Source organism: Zootermopsis nevadensis, unplaced genomic scaffold (assembly GCF_977971745.1).
Source record: "Zootermopsis nevadensis isolate Lab colony 2312 unplaced genomic scaffold, Znev_1.0 Znev_ptg000011l, whole genome shotgun sequence".
In the NCBI taxonomy this organism is placed as follows: domain Eukaryota; kingdom Metazoa; phylum Arthropoda; class Insecta; order Blattodea; family Termopsidae; genus Zootermopsis; species Zootermopsis nevadensis.
In genome coordinates this window covers 58,172-79,949 of record NW_028259143.1, presented here as the reverse complement: position 1 = coordinate 79,949, position 21,778 = coordinate 58,172, and the positions used below count along the sequence as shown (strand labels likewise).

Genomic DNA, 21,778 nt, shown 5'->3' with positions numbered 1-21,778 from the left:
ACCTCACTTCTCAGATGCATGTAAAGGATTTATAGTGCATGTGACACTCATCCTGCTTTTCCCAAGTTTCATTGCCAAACTCAGTTGATGGATTTGGACAAAATTTGTTGAAAGACATTTGCACTAAACTTACAATAAATCTCAGTTCGATTAGTTAAAACACTTGTAGGATTTGAGGTTTTCATGGCCGTGAGTCCGGAGGCGGCTGTCTTCTGGTAGAAGTTTGCCAGTGTTTCAGAGGTTCCTGCTGCCTCCCTCATCAGGGCAGTGAGTCATGGTAACTTTTACCAGATTACATGACACTGCAACCCAGAATACAGCCATCTTAAAGAAAACCACTTATTTTGCATAAATGCATGTTTCTTTCTCTCATATTTTGTCAAATAAACATGAAGTCAAAACATGTAGGATTTCAACGTTGACTGTAATGTAGATGTGACTCTGCTATATGATCACCAACTGAGTGGAAAATTGTCTCAGTTAAAAAGTTACAGATTGCAACAGGGGACATGTAAAAGTGCTACTTAATTCATGTTACTGTCTTGTTCATTTTAGGTTATTTGACTGGCACCCTGATAAGCTGCGTGGTGAAAGATCAAAACATGAAAAGGTTGTCATTGTAAAGAATTTATTTGATCCAGCTATCTTTGATAAAGACGTGTCCTTGCTGTTAGAATTCCAACAAGATTTACGTGAAGAATGTTCAAAATGCGGCACTGTTAGAAAAGTGGCCATTTATGATGTGAGTAGAGCATCTGTATTGTGGAAGAAATCATGATATTTTAATAACAGTAAATATGTACATATTAAGATACTATAAATGAGAATGTGGTTGTGAAAACAGTTTGGAAGTTGTGGGATTTATGATTTTCATGGGAATGCCAAGACAGAAGATGGTCTTCTGGGTTGTTGCATGGTATAGCATTGAAGATCTCTTTACACATTTTTCAGAGACATCCTGAGGGAGTTGCACAGATAACATTCAGGGACCCTGAAGAGGCAGATGCTTGTGTTACCCTTCTGAATGGACGTTGGTTTGGACAGAGGAAGATAACAGCTGAAACATGGGATGGTAAAACTAAATATAAGTGAGTATTCTGTTAACTTTTTTCATAAAATGTCTGGCATGACATCCTTTGGTGTAGTAATTTCAATAAGTTTAATTTGAGGAAGACCTGATGATGATAATGATGATTATTATTACTACATTTAATAATTTTGCACTCTTTTTAGAGCAAGAATTCAAGTTTTAAAGCTCTTGGAAAATATAAATACTGAACAAAGACTGCTTGTGATTGCTCCATCGATTCTCATTGTACTCCCGCTTTTTCTCTAGTATATATCCAATGTGGGAAATTTGATCAGTTGTAGATGTATTACGACGGAACGCGCGCTGATGATCCCCAATAATTTCATTAGCATATGGAGTCAGCCTTGCCAGAAAAATGTTGGATAAAATTTTGTAGGCAGATGATAAGAGGGAGATTCCTTGATAATTATTACAATCAGTCTTATCACCCTCATTTAGAGAAACTCAGAAGCATTAATTGCTAAATAGTATCCTCAAGTGGACAGTAACAAGTGAATACTAAAGTAACATTTTAAGGCCAGAAGGAGCGTGAAGTGAACATTGGGTTTTGACTGTGTGGTATTACATAGAGGCAATTGACTGAAGAGGTGACACATGGTTCTTCAGCATTCTTGACTGTAGGAAGGAGAAATTGAGCGTGGAAATAGAATATGGTTACTGGCATGTAATAAAGAATAGGATAATATGAGTACATGAACCACAAATTCAGAAAGTTGTAGAGATGGAATTAAAGAGAAAGTATGATCCATTACAAAACATGAACAGTAAAATAAAATTACACAGCAGTTGTGAAAATTGTAATAGGGAGATCTTGACATAAATAAATAAAATGAGTCTAAATGAGACTTGGATTACATTTAAATGTGTGTAGTTCCAAGAATGTGGAGTTAAAAGTTAACACATTCAGCAGTGATATAACAGAACTTCACTCTAGTAATACATATGAGCCAAAATATTTATTATGGGCAGTATTCAGATGCCTGTTGGACCATTGAAATAATATGTCTCAATTATTTCAGTATCTGCGTCATTGTCCACTTATTGTTTATTTTAGGATTGCTGAAACAGATGTTGAAGTCCAGCAGCGGTTACAGAAGTGGGATAAATTTTTGGTATCAGGAGAAGTTGCAGCTGGAGAAAATAAAACTTATCGTACAGAAAATGTAACCAGTGCAAGTAATGAAGAGCAGAAGGGTGTTGTTAAGAATTATGTCAATACTTTATAGATAAACAAGATTCAAGGTAAAAAGTATTTGCCAGAGGTCATTTAGTTTGTGGATGCTTAGTTACAGTTTATGGTGAACTGGTAAGAGGAGCGTGGTATTAATGCTATTGAAGTTGGCTGTCTTCTGGTTGTTGCGCTGCAGCAAGGACCTCTACAACATCGGTACTGGACTGACTACACGGTGCAAAAACCCAGAAAACAGCCTCACCAACTTGAAAACCTCAAATCTTACATTAGTGCTCTTGTTCAACATTTTATGTTGTTTTAACAGTACCTTCCTAAGTGATTACAGTAATTGTTTATTCATCAGCACACTACTTGGTGTGTGAGCTACTGTTACGAGCAGTTCATAATAATTACAGTAGAAGTCTTGGTCGCACCTTCCTGAAAACTTCTTGGGTTTCATTTCGGAATGGCACGAACTTTTGTGCATTCAAGGACATGACTCATATGTGTTTTTAATGACTAGTAGAACTGCCCACACTCCCAGTTGTTTACCAATACCTGTTATGTGTTGAACAAAAGTTTAATAAATCATGTCACTCTGTCATGAGAAAGGGAGGCTCTTGATGTGCTGATACCTGCATTCTGTAAAATGTGTGTGATATCACTTGTTGTTCACAAATTCTGAGTAAACATGGTAAGTGTTTTGTCACCAAGTGATCTCAAAGGAACATGCAACAGCAGCTTGGATTCCTCTGTAGTGAATTCATCACCGGCTAGACAGGTGTCAGACATCTTACTCATGCTAAGATCATTGACCCCGGACAGCTCTGGTGTTACTTGTGCCTTTCTGAAATGTCAATGGTCAAACTCTGGCAGACATTACAGAATTGCTATGCCATGTGTGCATTTCATAAATTGTTAAATTTAAATTCATCTTGATTTCACAGTGAGATATGTACACCAATTCTCCTATGTACGATTTTAAACTGTTGCAAAGCAGGATGAGTTGGTAGCAGAGCCCTTACCTTGCCTTTTGTGGTTCATATTCCAATCCAACTTTCACCCTTCCCTCCCAGACAAATGTGATAATACCTAAAGGAGATTAGGCAATACTGTTCCGCAATTCACCCTTGGCGTTTTGTTGTCCGAGAAAAAACACTCTGTCTCCTCATACATTAAGATTAAGGCATGAGGAGTATTGATTCCAGGGAATGAAGGTAATTAGTAGAGTGAAACCCTATACAGCATGCCATCGCGTCTAAGAGGACACTTGCCACGTCTCTTTGAAGATGTGCCACTGAATACAAGAAGACATGTGGTTTATGCACGACAGCCCCAGCACACTTCTCCCATCACGTCAGATATCATCTCAATGAATGGTACCCTCAACGATGGATTGGGCGTGGTGGCCCAGTAGCATGGCCACCGAGGTCACTGGACCTGACTCAATTTTATCTGTTGGGTCACTTGAAGTCCGTCGTTTATGCAACACCCATAAACAATGATGATGACCTATGGGAATGTGTGTAGAATGCATGCCAGATGATTCGAGGAAACCCTGGCGTGTACGAACGAATCCGTCAGTCTTGTGTACGTCGTGCTCGTGTGTGAAAAATGGAGGGAAAACCTTTGAGCATCTGTTATAAACATCCCTGTCCTTATACTTGGCAATAAAGGCATACATCGAAAATTATTTTTGGCTATTATTTCGAAAATGAAACATTTGCGACCCCATGTTCATAGGAACATGTTTTCTTATTTTTGATACTGGAATACGAAGTTTGTAAACACTTCTGACTCACTGTGTATATGCACGGACATTTTTTATTTTCATTATGTCATTGTACATGTTTGAATTCTGTTGCAGAATGGTTACGGCAAAACTTCGTAAGGCAGCGACTGGTTTCTTTGTTGTATTTTGCCTGATCCAATGTATATCTATTTGATATATTAACATATCTGTTAAAAGAGTAAACAAACCACGGTGGTAATGATGTTACTTTTACTCACGTAATGTAATTTGAGCAATTAAGAATTTACATGTAAATTTTGTTTCTTTAGGGAGTTTCTTGTCGGCATGTTACCCATTGATTGTTTCAAAATGGCGGAGAATAACTACGACGTTTTACCAGGTATTGCAAATTCTTTTTGTGTTAATCGCATGGTGGTGTTTGGTTTCAGTGATACGTATTGCATAAATTAAAACTGCTTTGTCGTGTAATGTAAGTGAAATGTTACCGTCCTTCTGTAAACATTTTCTTTAGAAAAGATTGTGTTTGTGTGTATAATATAAGGTACAATATATTAAAGTTGCTTGTGAAAACATTTGTTATTTTAATAATGAAGAAACACCTTGCTGTTGACCTTTGATGCTATAATAGGCAGCTGAATGATTTTGTTCCCTGTTATAGAAACAGGGGCTGTTTTCACATTTGGACGTAGCCGGTTTGCTGATAACATACCAAGTCATTTTTATATTAGAAATGATCCTATTTTGGAAGTAGCTTGTGGAGATGAACATACTGCTGTTATCTGTCGTAAGTTTAATAACTTTTGATCTATTCGTATGTTGTATAAATAGAATGAAGTTATAACTATCTAAATGGAGGAAGGCCCTTGTTGAGAGGCAGAAAGTTTTTGTTTTGAGGAACCAAATGGTTTATTGTCATGTAAAACATGTATAAGTGCATGTTATTTTGTAGATATGTAAATTGTGTATTGTGATAAAACATATTTTTCAGTGTAGTGAAAATGCAGCCATCTTCAAATAGGTAAAATTGATATGCAAACCAAAATAATTTTATTGTTATGTCATTTAGTTTGTTAGTGTGTGTTCTTATAATAAGTGAGTTGGGGTAGCTCAGCCAGAATAGTGACTGACTACGGACTGTACTGCCGGGGTTCAATCTGTGACGGGCAGGTGATTTTTCTTCTAGCCTTTGAGACTAGACCGGCTCCGGGGTTCACCCAGCCTTTTATCTAATGGGTACAGGGGTCTTTTTCCAGGGGTGAAGCACAGCTGGGGTGTGATGCTGACCACTTACCCTGTTTAGTGCGGAGGTTAAGAATGAGTAGGAGCTATACCTCCTTCCCCCTCATGCACCTACATGACATATAGTGGGACACCTTTTAAATTTATTTTATGTTCTTATAATAAAATGTTCTGTTACTGCAATGTGCTATTCTATGACCTGTCCTACACTCTGCTTATTAGGGTCTATGGGGTTTTTCTATATTTATGTATTAGTCGTTCGCTGAGACATGAGCTTTCAAATGCGCGTGAGGGAGGGTACTGACGCTGTCTGCTAGCGATAGTGGGGCGAGTAGGGGAACAGATTTCTCTGTACTACTGAACACAAAAATATCAGTACAGATTGAATTACTTACAGCGGCTGACGAACAACTTACAAAGCTTCAATTCCACTTAATTCCCCATCATCTTCTTCTGCATCTTCTTCTGCATCTTCTTCCTCCCTCTCCTCTTCCTCACTACTGCTACAACTGTTGGTTTCATTGTCGTCTCATTTCTGTAACGACTTATATTTCTCAAATAAGACAGTCTAGCTGCACGAATATCATCCTTTTTGATGAGAACGTTTCTATTACTTTCCGATTTCCTCCTCCTGAAGCCTGAATCTTTAATTATTTTCCAAACAGCCCACTTCCCGCCACTGAAGTTAATCTTTTTTTTAATTACTGCCAACAACGATTTTAAAGTAGGACGCTCCCTTGTGTAGTGTGAAATTCGTTAATCGTCCTTCGAATTACACACTTGTCAAAATCATCTACATCATTTTTAATTTTTCCTTCTTGGCCGTTTTTTGTGAGGTGTGCTGAATTCTTTCCCCACTCGTTTATTATGTTCTTACTCTTTTAAAATGCGTTTCAGAGTACTTATGGACACACCAGTAGCTTCAGAAGCACAATTTTGTATTTGATTAACGTTAATCACTTTGCCGCTGTCAGCTTCTTTCTTCATACAACTGTAAACAATTATCACCATTTCTCTACTTTTGCTGTGTATTACTCTAAGTCCCCCTATTTTCTTTACACCTCTGCCCACGCTTTGCATTCTGTTCGTGCTGAGTAGAAACATCAGCAATGAATATGACAGGTCTATTATAAATGGGTCAATGTTATTGAAATGGAATTTACCACACAAAGTGAACTGGGTCGAGTCTGCCTTGTAACTGAGCTCTGAGTTCACCCCACCCACTGTTCGAGTTGCAGATACACTGCACATCTCAAGGCCATAGCTCATGTCCCACCGAACGGCCTGTACATTGACAGCCTGCTACTGGACCATATACTGAGCCAGTTATATATATAGATGATAATATTAAAATGGATTTTAAAGAAACTGAGGATGTTGACTGGATTGAACTGGCCATTAGCAGGCTGGCAATATACATGAATATAGATATGCCCCAGAGACACTAAGAATAATATTAGAGGTGAACAAAGAATGCTAAGGTGCTATTTTTATTTCATATAGTATTTGACTATTGTTTGACTTGGAAGTTTTATTAATGATGTGATTTCATTAGCTCTGTGTGACTATTTAGCTGACTGATGAATATTTGTAGAACTTTGTTTGAATTCCAGAGAAAGGAAGAGTGTTTGTATTTGGGAATAACGATTATGGACAACTTGGTCTCGGTCACAAGAATGTTACTGTGAAGCCAAGCTGTGTGAAGAGTAAGTGCATCATTGCCTGCACTGAATTGAAATGTTTTACTGAAAATATTACACCTGCATTACAGCATCTGTAATGAAAGACTGACCCAGTCTTTCTCAGATTCTATTGCAGAACCATTTTATTTACAACTGTTTAAATTATGGGTAATTTGGAGGATGCTCTGTGATTCCATATTTAACTTTTATTGACCTTGTGCCAGCTGTCAATGCATTGTACTGGCTTATCCCTGAACTGCTAAACCTTGTACTTAAATCCAACTGGCAGCCTTTAGTTCGGGGATTTAAGCACCTATTATAGTATGAAAAAGGTTAACCCTTCTGGAATCAAGTATAGTACAACTCAATTCCAAATGAAATTTTGTGTTAATGCGTGAAAATGTAAGACCATAACATTTGTTACAATACATTAATTATTACTTGATGCCTAATATTTGTGTGTGCATTAATTTTTAGGTTTGAAGCCAGAAAAGGCTACTCATGTTGCATGTGGAAGAGCACACACATTGCTTAGTACAGGTTAGTATGTTTCAAGCACACCCACAGTTGTGCTGCATTAATTATGCCTTTGTATCTGAATAAATGGTGAAATATAGTTTGACTTGATTTTTTAAAGGTTTACAAATGTCTAAAGTTGTGAGATTTGAGGATCTGATGGTGGTGAAAATGTGGATTGTAGTTTATTTGATGTGATGCTACATAATTTTATAGTTAGCCACGTTTCAGATGAACACAGATCTGAAGGCGGAGGTGATACATTACTCTGTGTAAGACTGTGAGGCATCAGAACCCAGAAGAGTACAGTCTGCATGTAAAAGTTTTGTCTCTTCACCTTGTAACTTAATTTCTCTATAAATGTCGGTTCAAACAAAATTTTTATGTGGTGTGTATTTTCATGCATTTAAATATTTTTCCTCACCCTCTTTTTTATAACTAAGATTCAGGTAAAATATTTTCATGGGGGAACAACAGTGATGGACAGTTGGGTGTTGGTGACGTGGCTGATCGTTCAGCACCGACAAGAGTTTTGGGTATACGTGATGAAATCATTCAGCTGTCAGCAGGATGCATTTCTTCTGCTGCACTCACAGGTAGGATTTCATTTGCTGCAGTTTGTTCAAATTACGTTGTTTTCATGTTTCTTTATGTCTTAAATGAGTGGTTATTAATTGTAATGATACTTGTTATAATAATTTCCTTTTTTTAAGGAAAGTAGTGGGCTTATGAGATTACAATGTTGTCTTTCTTCCCTTCTTTTTTCCATATTTTGGCTTCTTTCTCTTTTCTTTTTGTTTCTTTTCTCCCCTTTTTTCTTTTTAATTCTATGGACATTCCTACAATCAGTGGTAGCAACATGACTGATGTCCTTCAAAAATATGCACCTTTTGTTAAGGTAATTTCTTTTGCAGAATGTGAAACAGTAACATGTTATCTTTGTGAAAATTTTCATCACCTTTCTCATTGCAGTATTGGAGGTAAGAATCTGAAATTTTGTGTAAAGATTATAAAAATTTGTACAAGTCATGTTTGAAATATTGTTTATATAAATAAACACTTACAAACTTGAGACAGTATGAAACTTTGAGTTATATGTAGCTGACAAGTTTAGTATAAAATCTATACAGTGAAAGTTCTTCTCAAAAAGAAAATAAAACCTGCTGCTGCTACCATAGTAACAGCAACAACGACAACATTCTGTACCTTATTTGCAGTTGTATTCATGTTATGTTATAAACTGTAATATGTAAGTATAACATTAACAAAACTATAAGTTTATGTCGTAAAAAAGCAGGCTTCATGAATTCTGTTGTGTTGACTAAATTTTAACAAGTTTTAGTGGAAATAAGTTAGAAATGTCACAAGGTACGTGCAATTTATTCTTTCTTTGATGCCTCTGTTCATGTCCAGTCATTCATGGTAAATTATGTCTGTTAAGTCTTCAAAAGAGGTAACTTCTGTCCAACCATTGGTGGTTGGTAAAAAAGTAAATAAAATGTTAAGATAGTAAGGTTTCATTTTTATTTGCAATCAAGAAAATTTATGTATTTTGTCACAATAATTGTACTTCTGCCAGGATTGTAATGTGTATTCAGATTTGTACTGTTTCATAATATTAACACTTATTTATAAATTTTGATATGAAGACGTGCTTGTGTGTACATGCGATCATAAGTTTTCCATTTGTTGTCACCTGCATTGTAATCATTGCAGTTTGGCTTGTTTTGTTTGATGTGATAGTTTTAAATATCTATGCTGCTTCAGTTTGTAATAACCTAGACTCTCCTTGGCTGAAATTTTGATATTTTCTCTACTGGTTTCTCAAGCTGTTTTGATATCCACATCACCGCCTTTTCTTTTGTTATAAATTTAATGCTGTCAGTGATTGTGACATTATGAATCGTACGCTACACATTAAAAATTTCTGTCTGTAGGCGTTTTATAGATGGAGCCGTACATCAAAAGTATCGGGCTTTGCGCACATGTAACTGCTGATGCCAGTTTTTCATATAATTCACTTGACATTGTTTTTTACAGCATGTGGACATGTTTATGTTTGGGGTAGCAATTCAGATGGTCAGCTTGGGCTCCCAGAAACAAATGATAGTGTTTTGAATCCTGTTTTAATGCCTTTTGACCAGCAGATTGTTCACATCAGTTTTGGATATTATCACACAGCGTTTGTTACAGGTGTGTTGGAATGTTTGAGTAATAGAAATTAAAGAATTTTGTATAAATGAGTCAAAGAAATACATATATACAAACTTTTTCAAAAAATTACTAAATTTAAAGTACAGTTTTCTAGACATGCAAAAGCAATATATTTTATGTGTTAAACGTGTATGAATCCTCGTTTGTATCTGTGTTTTGTTATGCCAATTTGATACTTCTATTTCTTTGTGCTGATATTGCATATGGCACATAATGAAGTATTGAAATGCATTCAAAGATGTTTGAATTCAAGTCTTGTTATGGAAAGTTTCCAACAGGTAAAGTCGTAGAGAGTTTAGCTTATGTAATATCTCATTCCATATATGGTAATAGTAATAGTAGTTTATGGGAAATTGTGAATTACAGTTTATAGTAACTTGTAATGAAGTCTTGTTGGGTGATTAGTCATGTGAGCATGGATTAGTTTCCAGTGTTCCAGACACCGTCTCTGCCCTGAACATCGGGGATTCACGTGACAGTCTGTCGTAGCTCTCAAGAGCTTGATGTCCCTGTTTGCAAATGGACTAATGTTAAAAGTGATCTTAAAGAAATAGGGTGTGAGGTTGTGGATTTAACTTGTTCAGGATAGGATCCAGCAATGAGCTGTTGTGAATGTACTAGTGAACCTTTAGGATCAATCGGAGGTAGTTTCTTGATGAACTGAGCGTGTAAATTTGTTTGATAGCTAGTATCAAGAATGTAACAGACTTCTTCCACCAGCTTCCAAAAAAATTGAAAGCAGGAACTTTTTTAAATAATTCTGATTCCTTACTTTTTAGAAGTGAATATTCTCACCTTACATAAACTTTTACATTACTGAATGGTGTACTTGTCTATTAGTAGCATAATTGATCTAATGGAAGCTGAAAATATGAACATAATTATTTAATTTTTTGTCAGTTATTTCCATACTAGGAGATGTTTTGATGTTTTCAGCAAGCAGCACTTTATACACATGTGGAGAAAGTGAATCAGGAAAGTTAGGACTGCCTGACAGCCTTACCAACATTACTTCTCCTCAGAAAGTGACGCTTGGAATTCCAATAAAATCTGTTTTCTGTGGTGGAAATCACACAGTTGCATTGGCAGGTGAGGCATGTTACATTTAACTGTTGATACTGCTCACTTCGGCTTCAAGAGTTTGTTGATTCTTTCTAGAGAAATGTAGTTGAGATAACATTCTCTCTTTGTAACAAGTGACTGTGGAGGTGTGCACATCTAAATGGTGCACTGTAGGAAAATCTGTGAGTACAAGTGGTTTTTGTAGGTGATGGATGAAAATGTTCAAGAAATAATGTAGTGATCATGGGGTGCCAAAATATAAACAGGTTTGATAGTTCATTTACTAACAAAATAATGATTGAGCTACGTGATAGGGTTTGAAATTTATTGCCTCTGGATTGGTTTAATTGAATACAAGGTGTTTTGTAGTTACAGATTGGTGTAAAATGTTATATGCGATAAGAGTCATGATTCATGAAGCTAAGTGTATTATCAATTTTCAGCTGGTGGTGAGGTGTTTGCATTTGGCAATAACTTTAATGGTCAGCTGGGTCTCGGAGTAGATGTTCCTCAAAGTGTACTGCCAACAAGGGTCACAAGTTTAGAAGGTTGTGTGATCAGAGATGTGGCATGTGGTGAGAGCCATACAGCATTTATAACAGGTGGGACATTGCTTCTTTGCACTGAGCTGCTTTCCAGACCATTCATACATTAATTAAATTGATTTTATGAACATTGTGCTTCTTCCTATGACATTGTCATGTTAAGAGTTTTGTCTCGCTCATCCACCAGTATCTATTGTCTCTGCGTTCCTTCTTTTTGGTGTTAATACTAAGCTTTGGAATTAAAGGGATTGGACCAAATTGCTACAGGATACATTGAAATTGTCAGAAGTCTCTATAAGAACATGACACACAATGTTCACTTAACATGAAGAGAAATACTGTATTTTAATGTAACTTACAATTGGTTGTGCGGTTCATACCTTTTTATCAGGTAAATCAGCTCAATGCTAAACCATCAGTTACAACTTTATTATGTACAGTTTAAATATTATTTATTGCCATGAATGTTTTGGCCATTTATACATTGTCACTTATGTTGTTTACATAAAAATTAATCATTTTTCTTTTTGCTTCGAAAGTTTAAAATGTGATGTTAAACTGTTGCAAGGTAAATGTACATATAAAATTCTGTGGTGTGAGCAGTCACTTTTTTTATATTAAAATGTTTTCTTGTTCAGTTATGTACACAGTAAAAATCTGTTTTAAACCTTTGTGGTTTTTAGTAGGCTTATACATATAATTGAAATTGTGGGTTGGTTGTGTGCATGCATGTCACTAGTGTGAGTACTTTGTAAATCGGTATGTTTGTCAGTAGAAAATATAATTTTTTTTGTTATTGTTTTTAGTTGTTCTTCCTTCCTCTCTTATCATCTGTTTACTCATACAATTGAGAGTCTGCTGTAATGTGTGCAAGTTCATAAATTTTCACTCCGTGTTTTAATCTTTTAGATGCAGGCAGCCTGTATACATGCGGGGAAGGTCGACATGGGAAACTTTGTAGTGAGCAAGACAACAACAATCAGTTGATTCCATTTAAAGTTACTAAGTTCAAGGGATACACAGTTCAGAAAGTAAGAATGTGTGGATGCACATACATTTTTGTTAATAAACTTGAAGATTGTTTCTGCACAATAAGATGGGTTCACAACATTTTTCAGACCAAGGACCATGTTCACACTTGCTCATAGACTTGCGGGCTACAAGGTTATAAATGAGTAAAATTTATCAAATCTTTATGACAGTTTTTGACAATGATAAATGGGTTCATGTGTCTGTCTAAAGGTTTTTGATGATCTGTCATTAAACTGATGCAGATTCTTGAGTGGTGAGATATGTAATGCTGCTTTTGCTTGAATAATCGTTCACTATCCAGTTTATTTCTGTTGCAATTTGCATGTACCACTCCCAAGTTTTCATCACTAAAAAGCATCCCACTTCATCACAATCCCATAACCATCCCAACCATTACTAGCTTGAAGATGGCTGTCTTCAGGGTTGTAGTGCTGTGTGGTCTGGTAGAAGTTTGCCAGTGGTTCAGAGGTCCTTGCTACCTCCATCACGAGGGCAAGGACCTCTGAAACATTGATAAATTTCTACCAGACAACCCAGAGTACAGCCATCTTTGTACTCATCACCTTGAAAACCTCAAATCCTACCATCACCATCCCATCATCAACAAAATTCCATTCCATCCCATCACATCACTACCTCATTTCATTACCATTCAGTGTTATCCTTCCATCTGCGTCACCATCCCACTGCCTCAGCAATAATACGTTGGCTAATACAGATGCCTCCGTACCAGCCCAGTTTAATGACTGTATAAACACCTCTAAACCAATTGGTTATAATGGCTGTACAGATGGTTTTATAACAACCCCATATCATTGTGATATGTACACCTGCATATGAACCCCTTATAAATTTGATATAGATGCATTCTTACCAACCCACTATAATGACTATGTAGAGTTCTGTATACAGCGACATTACAATGGCCATATTCATGCTTCAGTGCCAGCCCATTATGATGGTAACATAGATGCCACCATGACCACACACTTTAAAGGTGATAACAGGGGCCTCCATACCAGCCAGATGCAATGGTTACGTAGGTGCCTCTGTATCACCTCATTGAATGCCTTAACAGACAGCTCTGTCTATTCTGAAGGGCTCTGACGGTGATGTGATACACCAAGGTCCAAGAACCCAACAACCCAGGCAGCTCCATGTCAGCCAATTGTGTTGCCTTCGTACTAGCCCCTTATTATGATGATAGGGTGGTGAAGTGGTGATGTGAGTGTGTTGGAATGGTGATTGAGATTGATTGTGATGGTATGGAATTGCAATAGAATGTGTTGGTGATGGTGGTTTGTTTATGGGATGGTATGGTATTGGTGATGGAGTGTTCTTGGTGGTATGATAATGTGTTGGGATAGGATTTTTATGGTTTCCTGATGGAATGGTGATGTGGTGATGGGAATGGATGTGACAGTGATGGAATCATTATTGGATGGTGATGGATTTTATGGTGGTTTGGTGGGATTTGGCAGAAGTGGGTTGGGATGGGATGGTGATGGGTTGAGAGTGATTTAGTTGTTAAGGGATGGAATTGTGATTTGTTGATGGTGATCAGTGAGGTGATTCTCTTGACTTCATGTGGGAGCTTGAAGATTTTGGGCACAGTGTCTAGAGGGAGAGGTGGACTTTGAAGCAGGCCTTCTAGTAGTTCATCCCATGGAGTAATTTCTTATGTTTGCCTATATTGAGAATTAAATTGTTGAAGAAGGTCTGGCAAGTGAGTGCTTAGGAGTTTGTGTGTAGAGAAGTTCATCTTATAGTGCCTGAATTGCAGTTTGGAATTTGGCCCTTCACTGATCCATTAGTCATTGCGTTTCCTGCTTAGGGCTGTGCTCCAGATTGTAGAACTTGGCCTCGTCCTTTCATTTGTCGATTCATGTATATTATTCACATTAAAGTATAGTGGCCTCAGACATGTTGGTTCATGACCATACTGTGTACTTGCCCCAGACAATGGCCTTGACAACTTATAAACATACATTGTTTTGAATTGCGCCCACATTTATCAGGCTTGGTGATGACACACATACAGCACTCCCAGCTTTTAGGCCTTGTTTTGGGGCGAGTACGTGATAGGCCCAAGGACCGATGTGGCTCAGGCCACTGTACTTCATTATAAATAATTTACATGCATTCAAAAATGAGGCAGGAAAGAATAAAAATCAGTGAATCTTGATAGCAGTGTAGCACTGATTCATGTCCTCACCAAAGTGAAGACCGAAATCCACAGGAGATTCTGGTGTAATCTCAGGCATTGATGACCTGGTAGGGGGCAGTGTTCTAGTAGAGGAAAACTGCTGGCCCATGATAGACCAATAGGCCATCCCATCTCATGTTGCTGAACAACTGGTCACAGCAATGGATAATGCCAAATACTGATTACATGATGATCTCTGATCTCAGGGATGTGTTTTCCATTACACACTTTGACACAGGTCTTAGAAAAATGTATGCAGGCCATACAAAATACATTGGAGGTCCTCATATTGAGAACCAATGCACTATGAGATGTCACCAAGTTATTGTGTTCTTTTGAATTGAACAGGAAATTTGAATTCATGGAAGTTGGATTAGTAATGGTTATGGCAATTATTGATACAGGTACCTGTACCCATGGTTTTACAGTTTTGATACCACAAAAGATTTGTTTAAAGCTTTGGTAAATAAAGAAGTGTTTCAAGTTTATTTAATAAATAAATTATATATATATATTTCTTACATTTTTAAGGTTTGTAAAGGTTTATATTGTAAAACTAATTGCTGAGTGTGAAATGTTGTTTTATTGTGTGTAGGTTGCTTGTGGTGGATGCCACACAATGGTCTTAGCCAGTGCAAGGCAAGATGATGAAAATGGATTAGACCTGATCAGTCATTCACTTGATTCTGAAAGTGAGGTAATTCATTGTTTTCTTTCTCAGAGTATTTTTGTTTGACTTGAACCAGAGCTAGGCAGTGAGCCATATTTAGAACATGTGATTATTGAAAAAGGGGCTTATTTATTTATTTGTGTTTCACTAATAACATTTCTTCTTATTTCCTCAGTCACATGAATCGCTATGAATGTAACGTTTTTGTGAGACTAGCAGTGTCCATTCAGTTTGAATTGGAAATTCAAGAGACATTATTACAATTGTTAGTATCTGAATGCAAGTAGCATTCCTCATGTTCCAGTTCAGTGGGCAGTCCTCTTTGAGCCTTGGCACATTTTGTTTTGTAGTCACCACCAGTTGCAAATGTAGCTTCTAATAATTTTAGGAGAATTCAGTCTGGCCCATCAATAATTGGAATACATTACCACCTTTGCAACATATTCAAGTTCAAAGTCCCAATAACAATACAGAATCAATTCGCTCCTTCCAAGAAGATCTAAGTAGTCGTGTGGATGAGATGGTGATAGAAAGAGATCTTGAAGTGAAGTCTGCTTTGTCAGGAAGCAAGGAGAGCAGTGGTGTGGATGATGATATTGATGATGAAATGTCAGCAAAGTCTGCCAAACCTAAAAATGGTAAAAAGGTATGTTATTTGAAAACTTAATTCAAATTTAAATTATTCCTGCCATAATAATCTGATTGTGGTACATTTTGTGGTAGCTGTCATCATTCTCATGTATGGTTTTGGGTTACATGAGTGATCTATTTATCTAAGTACGTGAATCTTTTAACAATTAAAAGGACATCATTGTCTCATTTGGCCTCTTACAAATTTGTGTTATGGGACATGATGTACCTTTTGGCCTTTAAAGGTTAAAGTGTACAAGGACATGCATTTCTTAAAAGAGTAATGTCGTTCATGCAGCTGTGTCTGTTGACGTTTCACTGTGTTGCAAAGCTCTGTCTGCGCTTTCCTCCATAACAGTGGGTTTAGTAAGTATGTACAAGTGCAGATGTACACAGTATATTGAATTTACAGTTCTTATTTAATTTGGTCTTAATTATTTCTTTTAGGAAGTTATTTCAAAGTCAATGGGTGTTACTGAAAATTCAGATGTCAATGATGAAATAAAAAGTACTGATGATAAAAGTGAAGGTGACAGAAGTAACTGTGATGATGGTGGTGGTAATCAAGAGGACAACAGTGATGTAAAAATGGAATCAGAGGAGAATAAAGGTCAAGTATCTTTATTTATGGGTCTTTGATAGTAAAATAGAAAGGTCTACCTGACCATAAACACATATCATTTTAACATTTTTAATGCAGTTACAATATATATGACTACTGTAAAGTTTTCTGGATGTAATCGAATTCTTCAGCATGTAGGTTGCTATTTCAAATATGATCTGTGGAATTATTCTCAACAGCACTATAGCTGCACACTGTTTGTGCTCCATCAGACTGAGGTGGTGTGAATACTGTGACTGGGTTCCTATGTTTTGAATTGCTTCTTCACCTTCGTGTATTTCTATACAAAGGTGACAGCATTACCCATGCAGTACACCAAAACCTGTACAGAAATTAATCTGTCATAGTGTGCAACATTATTGGTGTTGAAAATCATTACGTGTTGATCTCTTTGGCTCACTGATTTCAGGTATTGTGGGCAAGGAGATGTGCTAAGTATTGTGCCTTCTGTGTCTAGTCATATTTTTCAATCTAATTATCACTGAAAAGTATTAATTGTCATATTCACTTGACTGTTTTAATTTGTACATTCTGGCAGAATCACTTGAAAGGGAAGGTGATAAATGTTTTTTTCAACTGGCGGGGCATTAAGATGGCTGTTTTGTGGGTTGTAGCTCCATGTAGTCTGGTAGAAGCTTACCAGGCTTTCATAGGTCCTTGCTACCTCCATCATCAGGGAATTGAGTGGTTATGATCACCCCGGTGATTAAGGTAGCAAGGACCTATGAAAGACTGGTAAACTTCTACCAGACTACATGGAGCTACAACCCATAAGATCACTGCCATGAGAACCTAAAATCCTACCTGGCAGGGTATTGTGGATGATGGATTTATTCATTTAAGGAAGAGAGGTGCAAGGCACTGCTTGCCCATTTATAAGGGGCAGATCACCTGAAGGATTATGCAATGTTGTGGTAAAAGGCTGGGGACTCTGAGGTGATAATGCTGAGATACACTGTGAACAGCAAGGTACAAAGTGTGATTATCTCATGCTTCTCACCCAGTGAACTTTTTCTGGCAGGCGATGCACTACAGTTTCAAGTGACTCTGAAGGTGGTGTTGCAGGCCATTGGTACATGGTAGCATCCAGAAATTTTTAAATTTCTCCATGAGTGGTAGCAGAAGTATGTAGCTGCTAAAGGATGCCATTTTTTAATAGAACTGCATCTGAGGCTTTAATTCTGTCTCATTTGAGGTATGGCTTCTATCGCATAACTCTCTGAAAGCTACCAGATACAAATTCCAGAGTGTGAGTTAACAGTTCTCATAATATTATATTTAGGCAGTCCACTATTATTGAGTAGACAAAAACATGGTAAAAGCAGACCAAAAATTACAAATGAAAGATGTGGCATTTCGGGACTCCAGTAAAACTAGAAAGAGAAATATGTTTTTGAGACTGGAGAGGTCCTCAGCCTACAGTAGTCTGCTACTGAACATTGAGTTGTAATTATACTTCACTTTTTGAGATGAAGAATTGTTTGTTTTATGCCATTCTATAAAACAGCTTGTGTTATATTTGTGAACAGAGGGTAGAGTAGCTCGATTCTTCAGTGCTTTTCGTCGCAAGAAACCATCTTCAGCACAGTCTGCTGGATTTGAAAGCTGTGGAGAGCGACTTTCTGTTACAGAGAAACGTCAGAGTAAGTATATTAGAAATAAATGTTATTATGGTGGATATAATTTCTGGTTACAAAAATTTATGAGCTGTGATCCGTTTACATATGCTTATGAAGAGCTTTTGAATCCAAAAATTTCTCATATCTGATACTGTAGAACAGCTTTTGCAGTTTTACTACACTCTGAAAAGTAATTTGCTAAACTGAGAATATTTAAACAATTGTGTTATTCAAATGTTGGTACTTGAAAAGCATAAAGAAGTAAATTATTATGTAAATTGTGGGTTTCTGGGAATCTTAAGTGAAAGATACTCTGAAAGAATCGTTGTCAGTGTAGTGAGACTTTTGTTTTTCATGGCAGTGAGGATGATAACATTTTTCTTCTGGGTGGTGGCACCATATAGACTGTAGGTATGTAACGTTTCGGAGAATCATAGGCATTGTGTTTCTCTGAAATATTGGTATCTACCTATGATTCTGCATGGCAATGCGTAAATGATGACCAGATTACGGTCTAGATAACGTGTTCAATTCCCAGTAGGACTGAATTTTCTGCACAGAACATCCAGACCAACTGTGGGGCCATGCACCTTTCTATAAAATGGGTAGCGGGATTTACTTTCCTCAGGGTAAAGTGGCCAGTCCCTCAAGCTGACCACTGTTCTCCATCTAGTGCCACGTTTAAGAATGTGTGGAGCTGTAACTGCACTCACTTGTGCATCTGCATGATACATGCTGAGTAAAGTACCAGGGACAACTTTATACTTTTATTGTTCTGTCACAGACAGCGTGATTCAAAACTTGGAATTACAGTGACTTCAAGCCAAAATCCTATTTACATACAAGTAATTAGAAAGTTTCTTCAAATAGGAGCAACTAGTGAGGGCAGAGTTTGGAGAGATGAACAAGGACATCGTGATGCTCAGCAAGGGAGAGGAGACAGTTGGAGGTCAGAAAACAGCAAGTTAGGAAATGAAAAAAGGGTTGGTATAAAGTGTACATTAAAATAATATTGCTCCTACTCAATATTCTGCTCCTAGGAATGAAGCATTTACTAAGAGCATCACAGCACTCCACTCCTGTCATTGTTATGGATGGGACAGTTCTGCCATGTGGAGGAGCCCACTGTGCATTATGAACAGAATAGTTCTGCAAGGGTGCTGAGTGAGGCGTTATTTAATTTTTCACCTGTTAGTCAATATTTTTATGTATTTTAGTCTGATCATAACAGAAGGCAGTTGTGGTAAGCATTCAGATTTTAAATGTAAGAACATTTTATGAGTTTGTGATGAAATGTTTTTCAACTGTCCCATTATGGAGACCATTAACAATTCCATTACTCACCTCCATTACCAACCACCACCACTGACACCTTTCAGATCAAACAATTTTCTTTGATTGAGCTTTAAACTTTGAAATCATGCACACTAAATTTTACAAACAGTTTTAATGCAGTTCTGTTTTAATTAAGTAAAAGTTATTAGCTAAGTTTCTGATTTTGAATTGTAATTTCTAAACTCTAAATTAACTTTCTTTGTAAATAATGTTGCTGAAGCTGTGGAACTGTTCACACTGATGACACATTTTTTAAGTCTTCTGACATGTCTGTAATGTGTATTGTACTTTTAGAAGAATTATTTTATTTTATTTTTTATGTTACAAGTTGTACTGGCTGTGTTTATAAATTATTTATTTTGTGTTTTATAGTATTTGTTATTGCAGATTATTTTTATGTAAAATCTTTTCTTTTCAGTCAAAAACATGTATGATCCTGTAGACATGGTGAATCATCTAGGAGGAAGTCTTTCTTTGATATATACAAAGAGAATAATGAAAATGCATTTGCATCTATGTGTAGTGTAGTACATGTGGCTGCAGCATTATACAGTAGTAATGTTTAGATTTTGTTTTAGTGTGAAGGCACATGTTAGGAAGTCATCGGTTTAATGAGTCACGCTGGTTTTGAAGAGCCCTTTCATTCCTAAAAATGATGATAAATATTTAAAAAATTAACAATTTATGGAATAACTTATATGATTAACAGAAAAATAAACTGTGTTCTTGTAAATATCAGAATCTGCAAAATAGAATGTGTACATGAAAAGATAAAAACTGAATGGAGAAGTCTGTTGATGCTTTATGTGAAAGATTATTTTTTCGTGAGTATGATGAGAGTTTTAAAGTAGAAAAGTAAGTCACTTTTATAATTTATTCTCATAACTTTGTAGTGAACTCACTTTATGTGAGAACTGGAAACTTGCTGAGACAATGAAGGAGCCTCCTGTCCTCAAGAGATTCTTATCTGACTGAACTTGGCATGCGTTGTGCAAGTACATGATTATTGCGATGTATTTGATGTGCTTGCCTTTTGGGAGAGATGAGTCTGTCCAATTTTATTTGGTACTTTAAATGGTGCGTCTAAGTGTGAGAGTTGATATGTAGGAAGACCTACGTGTGGTGAGGGATTGGCATAATTGCAGTGTCTGCTGTGTGCTAGAGACATTCATGATTCTCTAGTGAGTATAGGGTTCGTATAATATCGAAATTTGAGGTTAGGTATCGTTTGTAGATGGTGTTGACTATATATGAAATGATTTTGTAACAGGTTTTCTCGCTGCTGAATTTGCGTGATGTCTTGAGTGCCAACATGAAATGTGACGAGGATAAGTTCGTGTTGGAAAGTACGGTTACCAGTGGACGATTCAGCTGGGTGATTTATAGGTTGAAGTGCAGGTATTGAAGATTTGTGTCTGGTATCGAGTTGAGCAGGGTGTTAGAGGTTGCTGGGATCAGTAACAATCCGGCTACCGAGAGGTTATGTGAGAAATGTGCGCGAGGATGTAGGCGATTCAGTGGCGAAATGTTGGTTATTTGTTTCATAGTGATTCGTACTAAGTTGATTGAGCTGTTGTTTATGATCCTAGCTGTACCGTGTGGTTGGTTTCATATATTATTGGAAGGTTTTTAGGTTATGGAAATGTTTCGTAGTTGGCTTTTTATAGGTGAAGTTGGTAGGCGCGTTTCGCCTTAATTTGTCTGTAGTTCGTGTCTCTTTTTGAGAGGGAAGAAGTCACTAATTACAATCTGTGGAGTGGTATTTCAGGTAGCATTTTGTTCGGCAGTGCAGTGAAGTGTGCTAGGTGGGATATCTACTTCTCGCCTATTGTTAGATGACAGGAGAGTTCGTCAGGGTGCGCATATAACGATCATTGAATTTCCCTAGTTCACCGGCGGTGGCGAGTTGTGTTCGCTGTTTTTTTAGATGTTGCCGTCCCTGCGTATTAGGAAATGGCGTGGACTTTCTGCGGTCGGCATGATTGTAAGATGCGTTCTGAGTCTGGTGCAGGTTTACACTCATATATATTGCCAGGGCGTGGAAGTTAATTTGATCTTATTTGAATTGATGTGTGTCATCTTTCCCCTGTGTGAAGGACGTAAAGTGGGAAATATTTTGGTTGCATTGAAGGTCGGTTTAGTTGGCCAGTTGATCATTAATGAGTTGTAGAGTGCGTTCGTAGTAATAATTACGACTGGTGTCACAATGCGGATGTTTATTTCGGTATTTGGATTTGTTTCAGGTAGGCGTGTCTGCAAGCATATAGGATACTACAGCCGTTACGCAGTTTCGAGTCCATCATTACTACAGAGCTGACATGACCATTGTGCATAATGGACACAATTGATCAGGCGATGCGGTTGGGATGTCCCACAGACACGTGTTGGCAGC

At 37.1% G+C, this 21,778-nt stretch overlaps 2 protein-coding genes across 9 annotated transcripts in view; both read left to right on the top strand.

The window, feature by feature from the left end:
* barc (RRM1_TatSF1_like and RRM2_TatSF1_like domain-containing protein barc) overlaps positions 1-2,872 on the top strand; it is a 66,589-nt gene extending 63,717 nt beyond the window's left edge. For all 6 annotated transcript variants that reach the window (XM_022081198.2, XM_022081199.2, XM_022081200.2 and 3 more), the window contains 3 exons: positions 556-742; positions 952-1,088; positions 2,145-2,872. In XM_022081198.2, coding sequence (XP_021936890.1) covers positions 556-742; positions 952-1,088; positions 2,145-2,316 — 496 coding nt within the window. In that variant the 3' untranslated portion in view covers positions 2,317-2,872. The remainder of the gene's footprint in view (positions 1-555; positions 743-951; positions 1,089-2,144) is intronic.
* A 1,201-nt stretch (positions 2,873-4,073) lies between these two features.
* On the top strand, positions 4,074-20,191 carry LOC110838207 (X-linked retinitis pigmentosa GTPase regulator). 3 transcript variants are annotated; one of them, XM_087346955.1, is made up of 16 exons: positions 4,074-4,148; positions 4,323-4,393; positions 4,673-4,798; positions 6,867-6,959; positions 7,413-7,475; positions 7,895-8,047; positions 9,492-9,644; positions 10,602-10,754; positions 11,171-11,329; positions 12,182-12,303; positions 15,106-15,207; positions 15,569-15,826; positions 16,258-16,420; positions 17,962-18,075; positions 18,922-19,000; positions 19,092-19,760. In XM_087346955.1, exons 2-16 carry the CDS (start codon positions 4,339-4,341, stop codon positions 19,213-19,215), a joined length of 1,917 nt encoding a protein of 638 aa, XP_087203081.1. In that variant the 5' UTR covers positions 4,074-4,148; positions 4,323-4,338; the 3' UTR covers positions 19,216-19,760. The 3 variants fall into 3 exon arrangements, 2 of the variants coding, with proteins under 2 accessions (XP_087203081.1, XP_087203082.1); XM_087346956.1 differs by lacking the exon at positions 19,092-19,760 and adding an exon at positions 19,805-20,191 and having other exon boundaries at positions 4,106-4,393; positions 18,922-19,034; XR_015534657.1 differs by lacking the exon at positions 19,092-19,760 and having other exon boundaries at positions 4,106-4,393; positions 17,454-18,075; positions 18,922-18,957.
* Positions 20,192-21,778: the final 1,587 nt, after the last annotated feature.